The 22603-nt window shown below is 57.6% G+C and overlaps 1 protein-coding gene and 1 long non-coding RNA gene across 4 annotated transcripts in view; one reads left to right on the forward strand and one right to left on the reverse strand.

Annotated features, from left to right (window-relative positions):
• LOC130544190 (uncharacterized) overlaps nucleotides 1-8102 on the forward strand; it is a 45786-nt gene extending 37684 nt beyond the window's left edge. Inside the window, exon 2 of the long non-coding RNA XR_008960260.1 lies at nucleotides 6406-8102. This is a non-coding gene — a long non-coding RNA (uncharacterized LOC130544190). The remainder of the gene's footprint in view (nucleotides 1-6405) is intronic.
• The window catches only part of GTF2IRD1 (GTF2I repeat domain containing 1), a 103555-nt gene continuing 81955 nt past the window's right edge, over nucleotides 1004-22603 (reverse strand). For 2 of the 3 annotated variants that reach the window (XM_044390183.3, XM_044390184.3), the window contains 5 exons: nucleotides 8712-8789; nucleotides 6946-7138; nucleotides 4599-4636; nucleotides 2394-2530; nucleotides 1004-1244 (listed from right to left, as the gene is read on the reverse strand). In XM_044390183.3, the coding sequence (XP_044246118.1) occupies nucleotides 1176-1244; nucleotides 2394-2530; nucleotides 4599-4636; nucleotides 6946-7138; nucleotides 8712-8789 (515 nt within the window). In that variant the 3' untranslated portion in view covers nucleotides 1004-1175. The other variant, XM_044390182.3, reaches the window with a different exon arrangement.

A 22603-nucleotide genomic window follows, 5' to 3' on the forward strand; every position in this document is an offset into this window, starting at 1 on the left:
AATGCAGATCGGGTGGTGGCTCCGTGCTCCCTCCAGGCCGCCTCGGGCTGGCCCACAAGGCCTTCCACACCTCCTCAAGGCCGGTGAAAAAAGGGATGGAAGGCTGGCCCCCGGGGTGCACAGTTCAGCCCAAAGAACCCAGGCTGCATCTCTGCCCCACTCACCTGTTCAGCTCGGCTCCCTGCTCAGGGCACAGCTCGCTGAGCCTCCCCACCCAGCCCTCATCTCACCTCCAGCCCCCACTCCCTGCTCCTGGAACGCCCAAGGTCTTGGGCAGCCTCCCAGCCTTGGCACAAGCGGCTGTCCTAGATCACCATCCTGTCCTACCCATCCCGCTTTGTCCTGCCAACCCCAACCGTGCTCTTCCCGAGTCTCCACATCAGAGATAGTTCTAGATTCGGCGCTGGGTGAGGTCGCCCTGCCTTGTGCTCCCAGGGCACCCTGCCTTGCCCACCCTGAGTGAACAGGCCACTGCCCACCGTCAGGTCCTTTTGACCTGTCCTCCTGCCTTCAGTCTTACCCCTTCTTCATCTTACCTACCACCAAAGTGGCCTTGCTGAGACACAGCTGTGACCATCACTCTGCTCAGATGCCCCTGAGCTCTGTCAAAAATCCCCCCACCCCTCCGGGTCCAACCCAGAGCCCCTTCGTCAAGGTGCCTTCTCTCCAGCCATGGAGATTCCAGGCTTGATGAAGATATTTAACCCTTGTTACTCACCGAGACAGTCCCCTTCTACCCTATGCACTCCGAGGCCAGGGCTCAGTCCGCCACCTGGCCTTCCGCGACACCTATCCGGAGGCCACGCGGCCCCAGCAGCAGAGAAATGAGAGAAGTCTGTCCCTAGACACCAGGGCCCAGCGGTCAGGGACACCGCCTCTGTTCTGGCAAAGGAAGGGGGACCTTGGCAGGCCGTCTGAGCCGGGTTTCCTGACCTCATCCCAGTGACAGCTGCATTTGTAATTCCAAACGAGAATACGCAGAAGTTATGAGCAAGTGCAATGCTTTTTTTTTTTTTTTTTTTTTTACTTATTTAAAAAGGCCTTGGTGGCAGGAATATAGTGTAAAAATCATTGGAAAAACTAAAAGGCATTGATACATATCCGAATATACACTTTGTACATAAATTACATTTCCTTTAGTCTTTCTGAGTGAGGTCCTGATTCAGCAGTGAGGTCTAGTAATTCAGAGGTCCCGGGAGCTGCACGTTCAGGCCGGCATAGTCCACCATGTACATTGGCCATTGCTAGAGAGAGGGGGACAAATGGTCTGGGTTAGGACTCCAGGTGACATGGAAAGACCACCAGACCGCTTAGCTCTGTTTTCCGAAGGGCCTTCTCAGACGCTATTCATTTTCAGGCAGCTGAAGGTCCAGAGAGGGGCCGTGACCTGTCCAAGGTCACGCAGTTCATCAGTGACCATGGAACCTGGGCTGGGGGCTTCTGACCTGTTCCCACCTGTATCCCGGGAGCTATTCATGTAGACCAGACGGGACTGCAGAGTAGCTCAGAACAGGTGGTCACCCCCACAGACTCAGCCCCCTCCGGGCCTTATGCCCCAAAGAGTCTGTCCCCTTCCCTCCAGGCCACCTCTGCCTGGCCCACAAGGCCTTCCACACTTCCGCAAGGCTCTTGGGTGTGGGAAGAGCTAGCGACCCTGTGTAGGCACTCCTAGCTGGGGAGGAAGGGTTTTTTTTTCCAGGAAGGGGTTAAAGGGAGGCACGGTCAAATGATAAATCCCCAAATCATTTCCAAATGTGCTCCAATATTCTCCCCACTGGACTCAAGATTTCAAAGCTGATATTTTGAAGTCAGAAAGAACGGTCAAGTGTGTGTGTCCTGCATGAGGTTTTCCTCTTGGATGGGAGAGAACCCAAGCCAACCACGTGGCCGGACAGGAGGCTGCAGGTGCGCCTTCCATCCACCACTGAGCACAGGGAGGCCAGTCACCCAGCCGCTGACCCGTTTCTCTGCTCCACACCCTGCGGGTAACACCTACACTCACAGGGCTGTGGTGAGGCCCGGAGCCCGTGATGTGAGCGCAGAGATTAACCTAGCCTCTGACAGCCCGGGAACCGAGGGTCTGCTCCGGGTCCTGCTCTGGCACTGCCCAGGGGAGTCCCGACCCTCTCCCGGGCTCCCGCTTGCCCACCTGCCCAGCGCGGGTGTGACTTCCTGCTGGGGGGTGGGGGGTGCGTGAGCAGCCAATGACAGGGTTGGACTGTCTCTTGAGTAGATCAGGCAGACGTGTCTGCAACCCTGAGGCTGAGGAGCCCCACTCAGAGCCCAGTGCCTCCCTGCACCCCAAACCCACGCCCCAGAGTAGACGGCTCTGCCCGCGTGCGGGGTGAAGGCCAGACAGCCGAGTGGTCAGGTCCGGATCTGTGCAACTTTACCACGAGTGAGATCTGGTTGGTGGACGCCACGGACTCCGGGTTAGAGGACGAGGAGGAGGAAGACGAGGAGGAGGAGGAGAAGGAGTTCCCTTCAGAGACCCGCTTTCTCTTGCGCTTGGGAATGCTGCTGTCTTTGGCTGGTGGGAGAAAAGGTTGCGGACACCACATGCCGGGGCTGCTGGGTCTCGGCTTTGAACCCCTTTGGAGAAGGCTTTTGTTTTCAGGTTTCAAGCCCCCTTCTCGGCATTCAAGGCTCCAGAACCCCCAGACCACCCCCCATCCCTCCATCCTTAACCAGGCCCCACAGCCCCGTGGCTCACCTGCCTGCCTTTGCTAACACGAGCCTCCTCCCCCGGTATGCCTCCTGAGCGGGTTCCGTTCAGGCCCAGGTCCTCCTTATTCCATCCCCAGACCATCCAGCCTGTGGGGGCTGGCCTCCCCAGAACTCCCAGCGCCCGGCATCCCGCAGTGAAGGGCTCGGCCTCGGGCCCTGGAGAGTCACTTCAAGTCACTTGGCATTGTGCCTTCATTTCCTCGCCAGTGAAATGTGAGTGAGACCCCGCAGGAGGCTCCGGTGGGTAATATGCCTGGGCCCCCAGAAATACTCAGCAACCGAGAACTGTTAACTGTGGGTGTGTGATGACCCTGACCCAAGAATGCTGTGACAAATGACGGTTCACAGCAGGCAGCGTCCCCGGGGAAAGAGACTCTGGTTTAGTCAGAAGTCCCAGATTCCAATTCCCATTACTGCCAACCCTAGCTGTGTGACCCTGGGCAAATCGATTAACCTCTCTGAGCCAAATAGGGAAAACTGTGTGATGTGAGAGTCAAAGGAGATTATGTGTATGAAAGAGCCCAGCACCCAGCCCAGCAAAGGCAGGACTCAGCTGGGGTCCTGCTGCTACAGAATTAAATTGATGGGAATGTATGAGACTTAGAAAAGAGATTTGCAACCGTGCGTCACACAAGAAGGGTTTGGTGCCTGACTGAGCAGCCAGGTCACTGAGTAGAAACCAGAGGGTCGTAATAACATGGCATGAGAGCTGGCTGTTTGTCTAGTTGGTGAAGACAAATCAGAGGCTGGGGGTCTGTGACTATGGCATAAACAGACATCCTGGGAAACAGAAGATTCTGGGGGCAGAAGGAGCTCAGGGAATGGGCCAGAGAAAAAGGATCTGAACAGGAAGGCAGAGGTGCTGGCCCAGGGTCACGGCCAGCCTGGAGTCACTGTAAGACCCTAAAGATGGTGTTGGGGGGGGGGTGGAGTATGGATGCAAGTCATGACATCTGCCCTCTGAGCATTTCTCCTAAACTCTCCTCCTGAGGCCTCGGCAGGGACTTCCGCATCTCTGCCTTCGACCTGGGAGCAGCTCCCAAACCCGTCACGTCCCTACCCTCGAATCTGGTGCCACGCCTGGCCGCTGCGATCAGCGCAGGACACAGGGAGGTGGCTCCTGGCTGGGCTGTGCCACCGTAGGCCGTGGCATGCCAGGGGGACCTGGACCCAGCTGGAGTTGGGGCCTCGGGTCTCAGGCCAGGATGGGGGCCCGTCACGGTCCCCACTGAGCACCTGCTGGGCCGGCAGTTCAGACGGATGGCTTGAGGTGGCCATCGACCCCGCACGAGGCCCTGCCGAGCCCCTTTCCCTCTCTGGGCCTCAGCTTCCCAGCTGCACAACGTGGTTGGGACTAGATCCCTGTATTGTAATCAGCGGCACGCCTCCCAGTCACCCCGGGGAACATTCCCCGATTCCTACAGTGCACCTTCTCCGGCAGAACCATCGTACCAGACGGTCTCCCAGCTTCCTGTGCACTCAAGGGTTCCAAGAGACAGTGTCTGGCGCAGGTGGGCCCTCCCCCCACCCCACCCCCACCCCCAGCCGGTCTCGGCCATGTGGCCTGCCTCCCCCGCTGGTCACACAGCGTCCCTCTCCTCCGCAGGTGGCTTCCAGGATCCCACTGGCTGTCCTCTCCTCCTGGCTCCAGCCTGCCCCTCGTCATCTCGGGCTGATGTGACCCGCTCAGCTGTGCTGCGGCAGGGCCCCCTCTGGCGGGCACCCGCAGGTTCCCTGTGGATCCACTGGGCGGAGGGCACTATACCCCCTCTGGGTGGTCAGCTACGGACTGCAAGCCACCTGGACAGGATCTGCCCACAGACCCTGGTCCCCGAGAGGCAGAGAGGTGGCTTTTTCAGCCTCCGCCTTACCTGGCACCTTGGCGTCATTGCAGATTTCTGCAAAAGGTCTAAAAGAGAAAGAAATGAGGTGGCAGTTAGAAAAATGGGCTTTCCCCTCTTCCTTCCCACCTCCCCCCTGAAAATGGGCGACAGCTCTCACGAGAGGAGATGCTGCCACGGCCACTGGAGCGTGAGTAAGACCCGGATGGAAATGGTGAGCATTCCCCCAGACTAGGCAGTGTCGTCCTGCCAGGCCAATCGCCCCCTGGGGCCCGGTTTCCTGGTCTAGAAATCGAGGGTGTCGTCTGACCAAGTGATCAGAAATGTGTGCCTAGGGGTCCCCAGCTGGCTCAGTTGGTAGAGCATGCGGCTCTTGATCTCGGGGTCGTGAGTTCGAGCCCCCGGCTGGGTGTAGAGATTACTTAAATCAATAAACTTAAAAAAAAAGTGTGTGTCTACATTTATGGAAGTGGATATTCGTCACAGTATTATTTTTTTTATATATCTGTTAATTTTTATTTTATTTTTACTTTTAGCGTTATTTATATGAATGCCCCTCCCAAATGAGATGCAGCCTAAATGTCCATCAGTCCAGGACATTATGGTCCATGTAATCAGATGACTGGTCAGTCACTAAGGGGACTCCTCAGGGACATGGATAACGTTCCAGCGTGTACAAGACAGCCAGACCGGAAACAGCAAGCTTTATTTACCATCTATAGATAAACACTGTAATGATCTCAGTTTCATTAGCCACAAATAAAAATCTAATAGACATTAGAAGAAACGTGGAAATGGGGAAGGAAAGTTCCAGGATGTCTTTGGCGGTTCTTTCTGGGAGGTATAGACATATATATATACCTACAGATAGGGGGTGAGGTGGGCGTTTTTTGCTGTGGTTTCTTGCACTGTAAAGGAGTTACCTCAGGGGGTGGACGGTAGCTGGGAGGGAAAATACTTTTTATTTGAAACCCTTTGGAATCATTTCATTTTTTTGGGACATATACAAATATTTTAATTTTAGAATAGCTCGGGGCACCTGGGTGGCACAGTCGGTTAAGCGGCCAACTCTTGGTTTAGGCTCAGGTCGTGATCTCAGGGTTGTGAGACCAGGCCCCGCGTCGGGCTCCACGTCTAGCACAGTCTTCTTGAGACCCTTTCTTGCCACCCCCCGGCGCGCTCTCTCTTTCTCTCAAATAAATAAATAAAATCTTAGAAAAAAATTTAAAACATCTAGGGTAGGGGCGCCTGGGTGGCTCAGTCGTTAAGCGTCTGCCTTCAGCTCAGGGCGTGATCCCGGCGTTCTGGGATCGAGCCCCACATTGGGCTCCCTGCTCTGCTTCTTCCTCTCCCACTCCCCCTGCTTGTGTTCCCTCTCTCGCTGGCTGTCTCTCTCTCTGTTGAATAAATAAATAAAATCTTAAAAATAAAAAATAAAACATCTAGAACGCGCACAGGGAAAAAGTTAGAAACGAAGGCAGCACGGTGCTAGTCCTGAAGAGGACAGACAGCTACAGTTACGGTTACCTTCTTGTTTTCTCCCTTTTCCTGTTTCCCAAGTTTGCTGTGTGGATTCTCTTTTTATTGGGGTATACCTTTTTAAAAAGATTTTATTCATTGATTTATTTGAGAGTGAGACAGGGAGACAGCACAAGCAGAGGAAGGCGCAGGGGGAGAGGGAGAAGCAGGCTCCCCGCTGAGCTGGGAGCCCGCATGGGGCTCGATCCCGGGACCCTGAGATTTTGACCTGAGCCGAAGGCAGATGCTTAATGGACTGAGACGCCCAGGCGCCCCTTTATCGAGGTATAATTGACATATTATATCATATTCGTTTCAGGTGTTCAACATAATGATTCCATAGTTGTATATATTGTGAAATGATCACCACGATAAGTCTAGTTCACATCTGTCCTACGCTTAACTGACTGAGCCACCCAGGCGCCCCGAGAAGATGGTCATCTGGAAACGAGGAAGTGGGTCCTCAGCAGACCCTGAATCTGCCACCACCTTGCTCTTGGACTTCTCAGCCCCCGGGACTGTGAGAAGTAAATGTGTGCTGTTTCTAAGCCTTCTGGTCTGTAGTATCGGGTTACAGTGACCTGGATGGACTAGAGAGCTCCGTTTGCCTCCCAGCTGACCCACCATGACTTACACCCGCCCTTTCCTCGCCCTGGGTATCGGTTTCCTTATGCTGAAGATGAGAGCGTTAAGCTGTCTCCTGGATTCCGGGCAAGTAAGAGGCGTCTGTCTGTCTGTCTCCGTTCTTGTCTCCTGGCTGGGCCTGCTTTGGGCATTTCCCCACGGGGTGCAAGCAGTCCCCTTCCCCATGGCCCTGGCCCACTCTGCCCGCCTGGCCCTGCGTGCTGGGGGCACTCACTGGAGCTGGTTGATGATGACCATGCGGACGTGCTCTCGGGCCTTCAGGATCTTCTCCAGCCGGTGGATGTCATACGTGTTGGGGTTCCGGAAAGGGATGTCGTCGGGCAGGCCCGTGACCTCCACGGCGTCCGGGCTGTCCCGGATCAGTTTGTAAGGGACCAGCACAGGCCGGTTGAGGCCCAGGGCCTCACCTACAAGACACAGTGGGTCAGCGCAAGGGGAAGATGTCTCCTGTGAGAGGCCACGCCCTCCGGGGAAAGGGCTGGATCCTGGCGTGGTCCAGCTCCGAGGCCACCATACTACAAAGCTGAAAAATCAGTACACACACACTTTTTTTTTTTTTTAAATCCACATAGTAAAACTGTAAATCTAACACCCAGGGCTGACAATAGAACAGGCACTCTCATGCACGCCTGGTGTGACGTTAAGAGTGCGTACCAGGAACTGATCAACGAAGATGTGACATCTGCTTAAGATCTATTACGGAAGAAAAACGACAAAGTCCTTTCTTAAATTATTTGTGGATGATAGGACAGGGTGTCTTGGTGTGTTTTCAAAACTTCGGAAGCGTGTACGTGGACGCAGAAGTCAGACTGGCAAAATGCTGGTGATCACAGGGGCTGGCTCTGGGTGACGTGCTGGGTCACGAAGGCCGTCCCCTCGCTTTGGTCTGTGTTTGAATTTTGATTTCACGATGACAAGTGAAAGAGACGACCTCACCAACCACCAGCAGAGTTGCTTCTCATGCTCAGAATGAAACCCCAACTCCTCGTTAGGCTGCCCACCCCTCCCTGTGCATCGGGGAGCCCCCCCCACCCCAGCTCCTTACTCAAGGCTCTCTGGCCTCCTTGCTGGTCCCCAATCACCCAGCTGTCCCCGCCGTCTGGCGAGCTTTTCCTGGAATGTGTGTCCCCTCCTGACATTTGAGTATTGAGTATCAGCTAACACGCGTCCCTCCTCCCAGGGGCCTTCCTGCCCCGTCCCCCAGGCCCAGCAACCCCTATCCTGCTACTGTTTTGTCTCCTCCGTTATCACTCTCTGAAATTTTCCTTAAAAATATTTATTACTGTCTGTCTCCCTGCTGCAATGCAAAATGGAAATAATACTAAATTCATCACAAATAAAGCATCTTGCATAGCTTGGCACTCAATGATCTAGAAAGCTTGACTGTAACCATATTATTGTTATTATTATTTTAAGATTTTCTTTTATTTTTAAGACTTTAAGTAATTCTCTACACCCACCATGGGGCTCGAACCTGTGACCTTGAGATCAAGAGTTGCACGCTCCCCCCACTGAGCCAGCCAGGCGCCCCGTAAACTTATTATTTGTCCCAGCTGGGCTCCGCTCTGGCACCCTGGATGCCTTCACCTAGCATTGCATGGCCCTTAACTATTCCGTGACCACCTCCCTGCCCAGATTCTGAGCCCCAGGATGGCAGGGATCGGACCCCCTCTCCTGGAGTCCTCACGGCTAAGTGTGTTGGGCAGATGTACAAACAAGCACTTGGCCGTGAGCCATGGCCTCTGCCGCACGGCCCAGCTCTGGAGGAGCGGAAATGCTGACGCCATCACTGCCCTGTGCGCCCCAGACGGGTCCTTTCCCCTTCCTCAGACGGGGAAGTGAGGGGTCAGCTGCCACCAGCCATGGGCAGGCCAGCTGTGGGGACCTGGAGAGGCCAGGCTGGCTGCAGAGGGAGAAGGGGCTGCCAAGGAAGGCTGGCCCCACAGACCCGGCCCCAGACCCTAGTCCTCATGCACTGACCGTATTTCTCATTGAAGAGCTCCTTCACCTGCTCGCGGAGGATCACCTTCTCCCCTAGTCTGTTGGCGTCATCTTCATCTAGGACAGGAAGACAAGGGGGCCGTGAAGGTCGGCACGGGCCGGCCCCTGGACGGACTCCCGTGTGGCAACCCCCGCCCCCCGCGTTTACCATCAGGAAGCCTTGTTTCTGGCCTCGGTTGTCTGTTTATCAATCCTTCCATTCCCCCCCTTCCCTGAACAGCTTCCCCAGTACAGGAGACCCCCCGTGTCGGGCACGGAGCACTCTAAGGCGGGGGAGGCGGTGAACCCGCTTGGAGGAAGGAATTCCCCTGCAGCGCCCACCCGCAAGTACGACAGGAGACATGGGGCAGGAGTCGGGGTGCCCACCGCCACCTGCAAATCTGGGCGGGCTCCCTGGGAGAGCAAGCTATGTGAGTGCGCTCTCGGAAGGCAGGCGGGGGCTTCTGATGGATGGGTGGGGTGGGAAGAACTGGCCCAGGCAAGGGCACCAGAGGGTGAAAGGTCACCGCTTGGCTGTGGCTGAAGCATGGGGTGGTGCCAGGGACGCTGGCTCAACGGAGCCGGACTGTCAGAAACTCGCCCCGGCTGCCTGGGAGATCCTGAGCCTGAGGCTCGTGACCAGGGAGACAGGCACGCTGTGGGAGCAAGAGGGCTGCACACTGTCCCCACCCCGGGCCCAGGACAGACCTCTGCGGGTACCTGCTGTTGGACCCTGGGCTCCCTTCACCCCTGTCCCCGGTCTAAAGGAGCAGTGGGCCGGGTGAGACCTGAGACAGGGCCTGGGCTAGACTGGGGGATGTGGGGAATGGGGGAGGTGGAAGGTGTGAATGGGAGGCGGGGGTCCTGGGGCAGAGGGGCCTTCGGGCACGTGCCCTGGGCTGGGGAGGGAGCTGGGGTTCCAGAAGGGTGCCCTGGGCTGGCTGGGCCTCCAGCAGACGGGGTGGGAGTGGAACGGAAGCAGGCAGGGAGCCAGGGCCTGGGAGATGCGGGGCAGAATAGACAGAATGGGTTTGGGGAGAAAAACAACTCCTGTTTTAATCTGGAAGATCTCACAGAACTCAGTTCAAGTTTGCAGGCCAACTCAGGAACTGCGCCTGGCGGGCTGGGCTCTGTGCCGCTCAGTGTCTCTGCGCCCGCCGCCAGGAAGGAGCCTCCCTCCCCAGTCTGGGGGCCCCCCCTCACTGCCTGCTGCCCCTGCTGCCCGGGGCTCCTTCCCCTGCCGCCCCGGGCTTCCCGATGGCTGGCCGTGCCTTGTGTGGTGCCGGTCATGCCCACGCTCCTGCCTCTGGAACGAGACCTGCCATCTCAGAGTTTCTGCCTATGTCTCTTCAACCATGACCATCCAGCCACCGGGTGGCCCTGGGACCCTGCAAGATGTCAGGCATCCCCTCCTCCTGTGTCCCCCAGATAATGGCCCCATCAGTCGGGCCAAGACACTGAACTCAGCCCCACTCAGAGCCTTCCTTCTTCCCACATCCCCCCCAACATGGCCCTTACAGATAGTCTTCAGGACCCCACAGCGGCAAAAGTCGACCTGACCCTTCTCCAGGTCCTGAGTGGACAACCTGACAGAGTCCTGGGCCCAAGGGCCACCCAAAGCCCAGAGGTGGCAGACGCTGTCCATCTCTCCCCTGCCACCAGGCATTGCCCCGGTGGCCGGGAATCCGCACAGACGTGGCAGCACCCACAGGACAGGGAAGGAAGGCCTGGATTCCCATCGGCGAGTGTCAGATGCTCTGTTTGGCAGCTTTCCTGGGCACAAGCACGGCCACCCCTCACCACAGCCGAGAACACAGAGGCTCAGAGAGGTCAAGTAACTTCCCCAAGACCACATAGCTGCTAAGTGCCAGGAATAGTCCATCTGTCTGACCAAGGGCCCTGGGTTCCCTGAGATCTCCGTTTCCCCGTGTGTAGAAAGAAGGGTTGATCTTCGGGATGTTTCTTCTAAATCTCTTGTCCTATCAGCTCACCGTCCTGAGTCTCTGTCTCCTCGGAGCCCGGGGCAGGGCGGACACAGCCGTACTCCACAAAGCCGGCTGGGTTGAAAGGCAGTGCACAGCCCCTCAAGGACGGGCCCTGTAAGCCGAGGTTGCTGTGGCTGGGGACACGGCCGTCTCCTGCGCATGCAGCTGTGTCTCTCCTACGCTGCCTTGGCCTTGAGGCTGGGCGGCTGTGTGGGTGGAGAAAGGCACAGACAGGGCAGGCCTGCGCCTCACATGGCCCTTGCCCTGGCAGAGGCCACCCCAGGCCCCAGAAGGGCATAGAACCTGGGCTCATGCCAGCCCTGCCATGCGGGGGTCATGGGATGTCTGCTCTTGGTGTTTCTGCTCGCTGTCCTGACATGGTATTTGTCCTGGCCAAAGATTTCACGAAGACCATCCCATCTGGATGGGGTGCTGCCCCTGGGCATTTAGCAGAGTACAGAAAACAGCCCCAGTCCAAGGCAGGGTATGGTGAGGCACGCTTGGTGACCCACTGGCCTGGATAACTATCAGTGCAGGGCACATGGGGGGGATCCTAACCTAGCTGAGAATCAGGGAGGACTTCCCAGAGGAGGTGACAGTCACACGGCCCCAGGCCCCATGGGATGCAGCCTCATCTGTGTGTTGGGACTCCGGGCATCCCGTGGGTGCTCGACATATATTAGTCGGTAAGTCCTGCCTGGTCTGGGGGTGGGGGGAGAGCACCCCCCCAAATTAGGCTGTAGCTAATAGGGAGAAGTGACACCATGGGTCAGCCAGGAGGAAGCACACTTGGGTCCTGGGCAGAAAATCGGAACTGGTCAGAGAAGTGAAATGTCAGGAAAGTGGGACCTGGGCGGCCTGAGGGGCGCTGGCGGCACTGGGAAGTGTCCCAGACACCTCTCGAGCGTGGTGGGGGCCAGCTGCTGCTGGGTATTAAGCCCCTCCTATGTGCACAGCGTCAGGCCTCAGAAAGGATAACTCTTGGCTTCTCCCCCCTCTGTTTTTATGGATTAATTTTTAAATTTTTAAAATTTTTAAATTTTTTCGCTTTTATTTCATTTGGAGGAAGGGAGTTCTGTTCTTTCTCAAAGGGCACATTTTTGAATGAAATAGGTGAGGGCAGATTCTGGTGCAAGCTGGAGGGGCGAGAGCCCCTGCCCCATCTGGGTGCTCGGAGGAAATCAGAGGCAGCGCCTCGGGCTGTGTGGGCAAAGGCCAACCACAGGTGGAGAGGCCCCCGCCTGTCCCTGCTGGCCTGGGTGGCCCAGCCAGGTGGCCCTCTGGGTCGGCCTCAGGCAGGTCAGGAGACCCCTTCCTGACAGAACCAGGCTCCTTCCACCACCGTCCCACATTCACCATCCGGAGAAGGTGTGGCCAGGCCTGCCGGTCCCCAGGGACTGCCCCCAGGACTGCGGTGGGAGCTGCTGCCCTCGCCAGCCTGGGCTGGGGCAGGACAGGCCCTGGGGAAACCGTCCCCTCTGGGTCTGGTCTGCTTGTGGGCAAAACAAAGACCAGGAAACTGCCTCCGAGAACACGGGGTGGGGTGGGGCGGAGAGCGCGGTCACTGTGGGGCCGTGTGGGGCCTCAGCCATAAATCCAGTCTGAAGGGCAGCCCTGGGGCCGGGAGTTAAGAGTGTTTACTCTGCTATCTGACCGCTTGGGTTCAAATCCTGTTATTGGCTTGTGACCTTTTCTCCGAACCACTGGATTTCCTCGTTTGGAAAGTCACTACCACAACAGGGGAGACCAGGTGTGGCTGCCGTGAGACCCAAGTGCCTGGCATGGTCCAGGGGCTGGTTTTACTGTTCCGAAGCCTGAGTCACCAAAACCTACTCTGGGGGGACTGGGCTCCCCTGAACCCAGGCAGGCTCTAAAGGACACCTGTGTTTGCAAACATTTCAGAATGTTCTCCATGTGGAGATGTCACAGTTAGGGCTCCATGTGGTGTGTGTGTCCCCCCAATGTACCTGCCTGAATGCCTACATGAGGCAGGGAGAAAGGGGGTCTCCTCAGCAGACTGCAAGGCAATCTTGATTCTACCCCTAATGCTATGTGATGTTTGGAAAGTCACTCAACCTCTTTGGGCCTGTTTCCACAGCCCTCAGATGGGAATCCTGGCCTGCCAGGAGAATCCCACGATGTCACATAAAAAAAGTTGCCCCCCCCCCATCAGAGTCAGGTTGGCGCTGACGGAATTAGCAGACCAATGCTTCCGTTATCCTGGAGTCTCGGGGAATTAAACTTCACATAGGAGACTCTTCAGATAATGGAGGCTTATTCTCTCCCATCCCCTGGGTCTGTTGTACCCACTGTGGGCAGGCCATTTACTAAAATGCATCAAGTACCCCTTTCTTAGGTAGCACATGGTGGGGCGGAGTGGGCTGGGGAGGAGGACAGGTCCCCCTCAGGATCTGCCCGGCCGGAAAGTGCTGCACCCGCCCCCGCACAGTGGTGACCTGGGCCCCCCCACCCCCACCCCTGGGCAGCGACACCCTTCCAGGACAGGCCCACGCTGTCGGCATTTCTGCCCCCCTTCCTGCTCATTCCAGCTTATCGGTCTCTGTCACTCCGTCTGCTGTCTGTTAGCCTGAGGATTAACTGAATTTTGCCCGGGGGAAGAAAGAAACCAAGCTTATTAAATCACAGCCAAGCTAGGTACACAATTAGAAACCAGCAGGCTCGGGGTGCTGCCTGCGGTGGCCCCACAGCCCTCTTCCCGAGCAAAGTGCAAGAACCCTGAGCAGCTGGGGGGGGGGGCTCTCTCCACCAGCTTGAGGTCCGCAGCTCAGACTGGTGTCTGTGCACTGACCACCAGGTCATAAGGGGCCAGGAGGAGCCCACAGCAAGGGAGGGGCTGCTTGCAGGGGGATGATTACCCCCTCCCCTCTCCCAGCGCTTCCGCGGGACCCCTCCTCTCTGCCAGGCCTGGGTGATCCACGCATCACTCAGACCCTCAAGAGAACGGGGGACCCCACTTTGATGGGACAGCTGCCCCCCACGTCCCCTGCTCGGGCTCTGAAGCTTGCACACCTCCCTTTCCTGGCTCTGGACCTTCACGAAAACGAGAAGGTACGCTCAGCTTCACCTTTACAGCCCCACTCGGCCCGGCACGCAGATGCAGCAGGAATTCCGTCACTGGTTTTAGAGGTGGAGAAACTGAGGCTCAGAGAGGCCACACATGCATGACAGTGGGGTGGACAGTCTCACTCCCGTGCCCGCTCTCACACACCCCAGAGAAACTTCTTCCATGTGCCAAAGGAAATATGGTCAAGAGCGCTAAGGGCACTCTTATTAAAAGGCAAACCAAGGAAGCCACCCGAGTGGCCAAGGACAGCACAGTGGCACTGTCGCCCGATGGAACCGCACGGAGCAGTGGACGCGAGCCGGCGCAGCGTCCCACGTCACTATCGCCTTACGTAAGGCCGAGTGAGAAAAGCAAGTCCAGACTTGACCCGCGAGGACACACCTCGCTTACAAAAGTAAAAAGCGGGCGCCTGGGCGCCTGGGTGGCGCAGTCAGTTAAGCGGCTGACACTTGGTTTCGGCAACTCAGGTTGTCATCTCGGGGTCGTGAGATCGAGCCCCAAGTCGGGCTCCTCGCTCAGCGTGGAGTAAGCCTGAGATTCTGCCTCGCCTTCTCCCTCTGCCCCTCCCTGACCCCTCTCTGAAATAAATAAATAAATCTTAAAAAAAAAAAAGTAAAAAGCAAGCAAAAGGAAACAATTTTGGTCTCGGCAAATATTACTCATAATAAAGCCACTTAAGAAATCAGTCTGAGAACAGTGACCGACCTTCTATACGTTAGATGGTTTTTTTCTATACATACATACCGATGAGAAAGATTAATTTAGAAATGAGGCCCAGTAAGAGGTGAACAACAATAACGATAAGACAGAACTATAACAACGTACTGTATTGTAATAAGTCAGGTGAATGTGGTCTATTTCCCTCTGCAAATACCTAACTGTAATGTGCTTCCCCTTCCTGTGATGACGTAAGAGGATAAAATGCCTACGCGGGAAACGAGGTGAGGTGAGGGACGCAGATGTCAGGACGTGCCGTGAGGCTACTACGGGTCTTCTGATGCTCTATCAGTAGGACAGTCACCTGCTTCTGAACCACAGTGACCGCGGGTGGCTGAAACGCGGGAAACGAATCCGCGGATAAGGGGAGCCGGCTGTATTTGTTCTGGGAGAGAGGAGGGCAGGATGAGGGTGAGCATGGGGGGGCGGGGGGCATGTTATTGGCGCTGTTCTAATTCTTGGATGGTGGTGGGCTCGCGGGGTTCACTGCAGTATTAACAAGTAGACACGTGAGCGGGAATACGAACGAAGGAATAAAAAATGAACGCGTGCTCCGTGCCCTGCGGTACCCTAGTGTGGATTCTGGCACGTACAAAACATTAAATCTAAATCTAAAGCCCGGGGTTTCGTTAAGCGTATTGTACCGATCGAGGCTGGATTCTTAGCGTTGACAATGGTACGCGGTTCTGTTGACCCTGCAAGGGTCAAAGGGTCTATCTGGGGATTCTCTGCAATCTTTGCAACTCTTTGGCAATGGAAAATGATTTCACAGTAAAAAACTTGTATCAATCAATGCAGCCAACAATTGTCACGTGCAGGGATGGTCAATGGCACAGTGGGTCCTAGACCAGGGATCAGGACTGATCTGGTCAGCGCATGAGGTCCAGTGGGGACGGGGAGAAGGGAGGGAAGAAAGCCAGCCTTCTCCCCCAGAGTTTGCTCAGACAGGGCTCTGTGCCCACATCCCTCCATCTCCCTTCCCTGGACAGGCGCCCCCTGCCCCTCCCTGGAGCCCAGCTTTGTGACCGCTAGGTGTACACAAAGGTCTGAAACAGGGGGCCGACAGGGGGCTCTGGCTGGAGCCTCCCCTGCTGGGGCTACCAGGCCCTTCCACTGACCTCCTGGCAGCCGGACACTGGGGTGCAGACCCCACATCTGCTGATGACAAACCCACCGGACACTGTGCCTGGAAATCTGCCCTTCATTCCTCACGACAAGCCTGACCTCCAGGTGTTATGGTCCCCATTTTACAGATAAGGATACTGAGGCTCACGGGAGTCAAGGTGACTACCCAATGTCACCAAGGCCACGAGGTCTGTGATCAGTGGTGCTAACAGTAAAACTCGGGTTTCTCTGACCCCTGGGTACTGCCTTCCCATCTGAGAACGGCCCAGCCCCTTCCCAGGGGCCTTCTTACAAACTTGAACCTGCCAGCCAGGCTTGGCACAGCAAACACCAGGTCTTCTTATAGGGGTTCACCTGGGACCCCAGCGCCAGCCACGCACATGGCCCTTCCCGAGGGAAATCACCTCCTTCTTTCTCCTTCCTCTCCCGTTCCTTCCTCCGAGGTCCCAGCTACGCGGTGGACTGACCCAAGGCCGGCCAGGCCCTGGGCTGAACTGTGGCCGTGACTGGCCAGGCACGGAATGCCGTGCACGGACCACGACAAGCTGGACAGCGTCCCTCCTGGGAAAGACGGACAGATCGGGGCACTTGGCTGCAGAGGCCAGGACACAGAATGCATTTCTGCGGCATGACCTGGGGTGGGGGGCTGATTTCGAGGACACGATCCAGTGGTGGTACAACGGCAGCTCACGCTACAGCCAAACACATGACAAAGGTCGCTCCCTGTCAGCTGAGACTTGTCTGCTTTCAGCCATGTGTGCACGATGAAAGCAACAGCGTCTCGATGCGGCCCGACTCCACGGACCCTCGCTCCGTAAGCAACTGTCAGAGAAATCGAGCTCTTGCACGCTGGGCACTGTTCTCACAGCTCTGCGTGGGCTCGTTCCCCCAATCCTTCAACACCCTCTGTGGCCGGCCCTGTGAGCACCTCCACGGAGAGATAGCTACCTGGCCCGGGTTACACGGCGAGTGAGTGGGGCCGGGACTGGCCCCAGACTGCTGACCAGCTGGCACGACGACAGAGTGTCCAGACCCAGGCTTGCGATCGTGCTGCCTGCTTCTCAGGACCTTGTGCCGCACGCGGGGGAGGGAGAGCGAGGCCCTCCTGCTCACTGCAGTTGTTTTCCTTCTCCTCCCCGCGCCCCCAAGCCCCAAACCCACATTTCCAACTGCCTCTCGGAGCACCTCTGATTCTGTACAACCCTCAACGGCCTCTCCACGGCTCCCTCAAACCTGCCCCTCCTCTCCGGGCTTTCTTCCCTGGGGTCCCCCTCCTGGTCGCCCAGGAGAGAAACCTTGGCTGCTTCCAGCCCGGGAAGAGGCTGAGCTGTGGTCCCCAAGCCGTCCCTGTCCTAGTCCCCCCAGCCTGTGACTATGTTTCTTTACGTGACAGCGGACACTGGCTGGTGTGACGAAGGCAGGTCTCGATGGGGACGTTACCCTGGATTATCCAAGCGGGCCCTAAACGTAAGCACGAGCGTCCTTCTAAGAAGGAGGCAAGAAGGTCAACGGCAGGAGTTGGGCCGACAGAAGCAGAGGTCAGCACGAAGAGCTCTGAGGCTGGAGGAGGGGCCACACGCTGAGGAAGGCAGGCGGTTTCTAGAAGCTGGGAAAGACAAGAGCCTCCAGAGGGAACCTGCCCTCTTGAGACCCTGACTTGACCCCTAAGACTCATCTCGGATTTCCTTCCTCTACAGCTCAAAGGGAAAAAAATACCCGTGTTGCTTTAAGCCACTACATTGGGTAATTTGGCCCAGCAGCCACAGGAAACCTGTGCCAACCCCACGTGTCCCCCTCATCCACAAATGCGGGTGGTCACCACGATGGGCCACCTTCCCAAAGAAACTTCTGGCAGGCCCAGCCCGTAGCCAGTGAGGCCTCAAAACTGCTCCTCTCACTGCAGTGAGAACGTCCCGCTTGGCCTCCCCAACACCGTTACCCTGCTCCGCAAATCGCATTGATCGTTCCACAGAGTCTAGGCGACCCTGTCATTCCTTTGCTTAAAACCTGCTGAGGACTCCGTGTTGTCCGTGGGGCAAACCCCTCTTCCTTTCCCCTGGCAACTGAGACCCTCTGTTGGGGCCACTTTTACTGTTTCCCAACTCCCTGAGACCCCACAGGGAACCTCTTCAGTTGTACAGAACACATATGGGGAACTCGGGGCTCCCCTACTTCACGGAGCATGTAGGGGGGGCCTGGGTCCTGCAGAAGGGCCACCACTGCTCGGTCCCAGGACCCCGAGATCACGACCTGAGCCAAAGGCAGACGCTTAACCAACTGAGCCACCCCGGTGGCCTGCTTTAGGGCCCTAAAAAGCAGCAACATACTCATGATTCCCCAAATTATACTTCGAGCTCCAATGCTCCCTCGGATCCCTGACTCATGTCTCCGAGTGCTACCGGAGGGGACTCCGCAGTCAACATACTCCACCCCTCCCCAGCCCCCCTTGCCGCCTCCCCCTGCTCCTGCCCGGTTTCAGCTACTGGCATCATCACCCTTCCAGAAGCCCGGCCAAAACCCCCGAGGTCAAACGTGACTCCTCTGTTGGCTTTAGCTACAAAGTTACCCAGAGCCCCCGACTCCCCGCTGCCCTCACCACTTCCCCAGGTGCCACCGGGCCCGGCCTGGATTGTTACGAGCACGTCCCTCTGTCTCTTCCTGCTTCTAGACCCGTCTGTCCTCACCCAGCAGCCAGACGGATTCTGTGTGATCCTCAGCTGGAGAGTGTCTCTCCCCTGCTCAGAAGCCTGCATGGGCTCCCAGTGAGCTGGGAACAAAAGCCAATTCCTTATTTTATTTTTTTAGAGAGAGAGAATCTCAGACTTCCCACTGAGCTCGGAGCCTGACTAGGGGCTCCATCCCATGACTCCCATGACCCCAAGATCACGACCTGAGCCAAAATCGAGTCGGACGCTTAACTGTGCCACCCGGGCGCCCCAAAAGTTAATGTTCTCCTCCAGCCTCACACAGTCTGCCTTCTCTCCCCATTGCCACCCCATCTCCTACCACTTCCCCCACCTGCTTCCTGACACCCGTGGCAGGTGACCCCAGGGCCTTTGCAGTGGTTCTCTCTCCCTGCACTGCTCTTCCCTAGCCCCCTGGCTCACTACCACCCCCTTTGAGTACCCCCCAAAGGCCCTCCCTGCCAGCTAGCTAATGTTGCAACCCCCTAAAAATATCCACAACCTCTCCCATCTGCTTCCCCGCCTCTCCCGAGCACACATCTGACACACTTTTACACTTTCAGCGTGATTCTCTGCAGCCCACCAGAATGTCCGCTCCATGAGGCAGTATTGGTTTTTTTGTTTTGGTTTGTTTTTTAACTGGTGTTGAGCAAAAGCCCAGCACCCAGCCCAGTGCCTGGCTCCACAGACGCCCCTGAAGTGCCCAGCACCTGAGCTCCCAAAGGGGAATGTCCCAGTGCCGGTGACTGCTGGGGCTTCAGGCCAGGGCTGCCTGTCCCCTGCTCCCCCCTCCCACCACGAGGCCTCTTTTGTCACCAGACCCCTCCCTAGCAGGTTGGAAAGATGGAGTCCACCCAGTCAACCACACGTGCTGAACCACACTTAGTGTCCCCGTCCCCACGCCTGTGGCTCAAAGATGCATTATCTGCCAGTGAGAACTTGTCTCGCACGCCAGGCCCGGTGACCCTTCGAGCCAATCTCAATCCAGCCCAGATAAAGGCGCTGGTTGTTCCTGTGAGCCTGGGTGGTCCCAGCTGGGGAACTAGTTTCTCCGTGTGGTTTTCTGGAATGTTGCAGAAGAGTGTGAAGCCCCCCCGCTGCTCCCTTCTGTGGAGCCCCCAGCCTCAGGAGCTCTAGGAACCACGGGGTCCCCCTCCCCAACCGGCAGGGCTCGAGGGGAGAACACGGGGTGGGGGACCACTAACCAACCCAGGGGCAGGATGGGGCTGCGGTGACCCAGCTGGGTCCCCACGGGCCAGGAAAAGGTAGGGGCCTCCCGACGTGACGTTGTTAGCCACTCACTGCGCTGCCCCGCCTGGAAGAAAGGAGGCATCGGGCCAAGAGCGCGAGGCCTGGCAGCCCAGCCAGGCATCTGCCCACAAAGGCCTCCGGGCCCCCCCTGCAGATGCCAGCTCTTCCCAGGAAGCAGCAGGGAGACTGTTACTGGAGCCTAATTAACAAAGAAAAGCACAGATAATTAAGTGGAGAAACATGTGGCTGGCGCTGGAATGGGGATATCTTTAGAAACTCGAGAAAGGACGGCTTTATTTTGAGCTCTCAAGAGCGGGACAGCGTTAAATGGGTGGAGAGGGGGTGGCGAGGGCCCGCAGATGGGGGGGCTGGGGCCAGAGGAGCAGGTGGGTGTGTGTGACCACACCAGGGGGACGAGGAGATGACCCTCAGGGCCGCTGAAGGGAGAAGGGCAGGGGGACCGCGAAGGTGTCCCTGTTCTGTGTGACCTGGAGGTCTAGAGACGGGAGGTTCACTTATCCACGATCACACAGCTCAGAAGTGATGGCAGGGGCTCGTGAGGGGGCCGAAGGGGACTCACCACTGCCCCCCTACTTCGTCCCCTTCCCTCTCCATCCTGGGCTGAGAGCAGCTCCATGCTGGCCCCCCCCTCCAGGAAGCCCACTCGGCATAGCACCAGCTGAGTGACAGAAGAGCCCACAGAGAGACCTAGCAGTGCCCCCCACCCTTCCCCCTGCAAAGAGGACCTCAGCCCTCTCCTTGAGAGGCCCTTCGCCCACCCCATAGCTGAGCTTCTCACGCGGGGCCTTGGGCCGAGCTGGGGGTGTGATGCCGGGGGGTGTGGAGCGGGTCAAGTGGGATGATTTCTTTTCCTCGGCAGAACGTAACTGAACACCGTTCCTCCAGTTGAAACTAATCTTAAGTGCAGAGTTGAGGGAGCAGACGGTGTGGGGACTTCCAAGATAGAGCAGGTGCCCCCCACCCCCGAAACTTCGGCCCTGCCCTGCAGGGGTGCTGGGGCTCCAGCCGCGGGGGACGTCAGCGGAAGAGCTTGCCAAGGCCGGGTCTGCAGGGTCGAGTCCACGCTGCAAAGCCAGGCCTTCCAGGCCCTCCACGCTCCGCCTGGCTGGCCTCTCCACCTCGCCACCTCCCGTGCGCGACGGGCCACCCGGTCCTCCCCGCCCTGCCCTGGCCGTGCACCCCAGGACGCCCCGGCGTGGGACCTTCCTGCTTTCCAAGTAGGGAAACCGAGGCCCAGGCAGGCAAACCTGACTTGCTGGAGTCACACAGGAAGTCGGCAGCTCTGCTCTGTCTCTGGGACCCGGAGCCCCTGCTCTGGGGTGGGGAGTGTGGAGGAGGGGGGCCTGCTTCTTGGCTTCTGGCTGCTCATCAGAGAGTCCCCTGGAGCTGGCAGGGAGGGCCATGCCGCTGGGGTCGGGGGGACCCGGAACAGAGAAAATGGGCCTGGGTCCCGGGCGGCCTGCGTTTGCCCAGGAGGGAGTTGAGGTCTGGTGGCTGGGCCTGTACCTCGCTTGTGGTTCCCAAGAACCAGAGGGGGCTGTGGGGAAGCTGGGGAGCTGGGAGGCACTGGGAAGTGATGAGGTGGGTGAGGACCCACCCACCTCCCTCTGAGCCCTTCCTGGTTCTCAAAGGCCAGGAACATCCTTTCTCCAGGCAGGTGACAGTCAAGGCAAAGGTGGCTCCCCGTGGGAAGTGGCTGCTCGATCTCCACTCAAATGCCCCCAGTGACGGGGAGTTCACTACCTAATGAGATGCTTTTTTTTTTTTTTTTTTTTTTGCCACTGCTATTTGAGAATAGTTCTAGAATGTTATTTCCTTGATCCCTCTGGTGTCTCCCAGAAAGGCCCTGTGCTCAGCTCTTCTTACCAGCAAATTCTTCGACCTCCTTTCCCCGGGGCTCCGCCTCCCTGTTCCTTCACAGGCTCTTTTCCTGCAAGGTCTCTCGGAGGTCAGTGTGCCCCCTGGGCCGTCTCCACTGGCCACGAACTGGCCCGAGTGGTGGCGGCAGCTGCCACCTTCACATGGACGGTGCCCAGCCCCATCGCCACCCTGCGCTAAAGCACCGACCCGGTCCCACCCAGTGCTATCGGTCCCTGGATGTCTCACGGGCCCAGAGACCCAGCCTGGGGCTTGGGTACCACCATCACCCTTCCAGAACTTTCCGCCTGGTCTCCCTCCCATACTGCTGCCACCTCTAGATCCCAGCACCACCCACCTCTGCGTCCTGCCCAGCCTCCTCAACCCTCCCCTGGCTTCACCACCCCAGTTTTGCTTTTCCAATCCACCCCTGGTGGGTGGAAGCGTGGTTACCACGGTAATCGTAAGACAATGCAAATTCGATCCTATCATTTCGTTGACTCAAAAAGAAAGCCTCCAATGCTACAAGATAAAGCTTGAGTCACCAGCGAAGTTTTGGTCCAGGCCTTTTCTAATTCTGGCCTCATTCTTTTGCTACCCTCCTCCCCCACCGCCCAACACTCCCTGCTCAGGCTCTCCAAGAAGGAAGACCTGGGTATGACTTGGGCCCTGTGCCAATCCAGGCTGCCTCTCGCAGCCCCAGTGTGCTCAGCTGTAAAATGGGCATGACCACAGCATCTGCCCGACAGGCTTGGGAGGGGCTCCATGAAGCCGGGTGAGAGGCACAGGGCCTGGCATGTGTGGGCGCTCGCAAGAGTTGGACACAGCTCCCGCCTTTGTGGGCGCCACCCCCCTCAGTCTGGAATTCCGGCTCCCTTTTCCACCTGGGGAAGGTCAGCTCGCTTTCCCGGGCCGATTCAGGGGGCCTCCTGGCGGGGAGCTAGGTCTCCAGGGGGAGAAGGGCTGATCTTTGCCTGCAGGTGGCACTGAGCTCACGGCGCCTGGGGCTCAGGACACCCACACCGCTCCTGTCACATTTCCTGCGGAGCAACCCACAGGCAGACAAGCCTTCCAAGCCCCCGGCGCTCCACGCCTCGACCTGCTGTCCTTCCTCCAGCCACGTCTAAACGTCTCGGTCATCTACAGTGGTGGCCTCTCCACGTAGCC

Source organism: Ursus arctos, unplaced genomic scaffold, assembly GCF_023065955.2.
Source record: "Ursus arctos isolate Adak ecotype North America unplaced genomic scaffold, UrsArc2.0 scaffold_2, whole genome shotgun sequence".
NCBI classification, from domain to species: Eukaryota; Metazoa; Chordata; class Mammalia; order Carnivora; family Ursidae; genus Ursus; species Ursus arctos.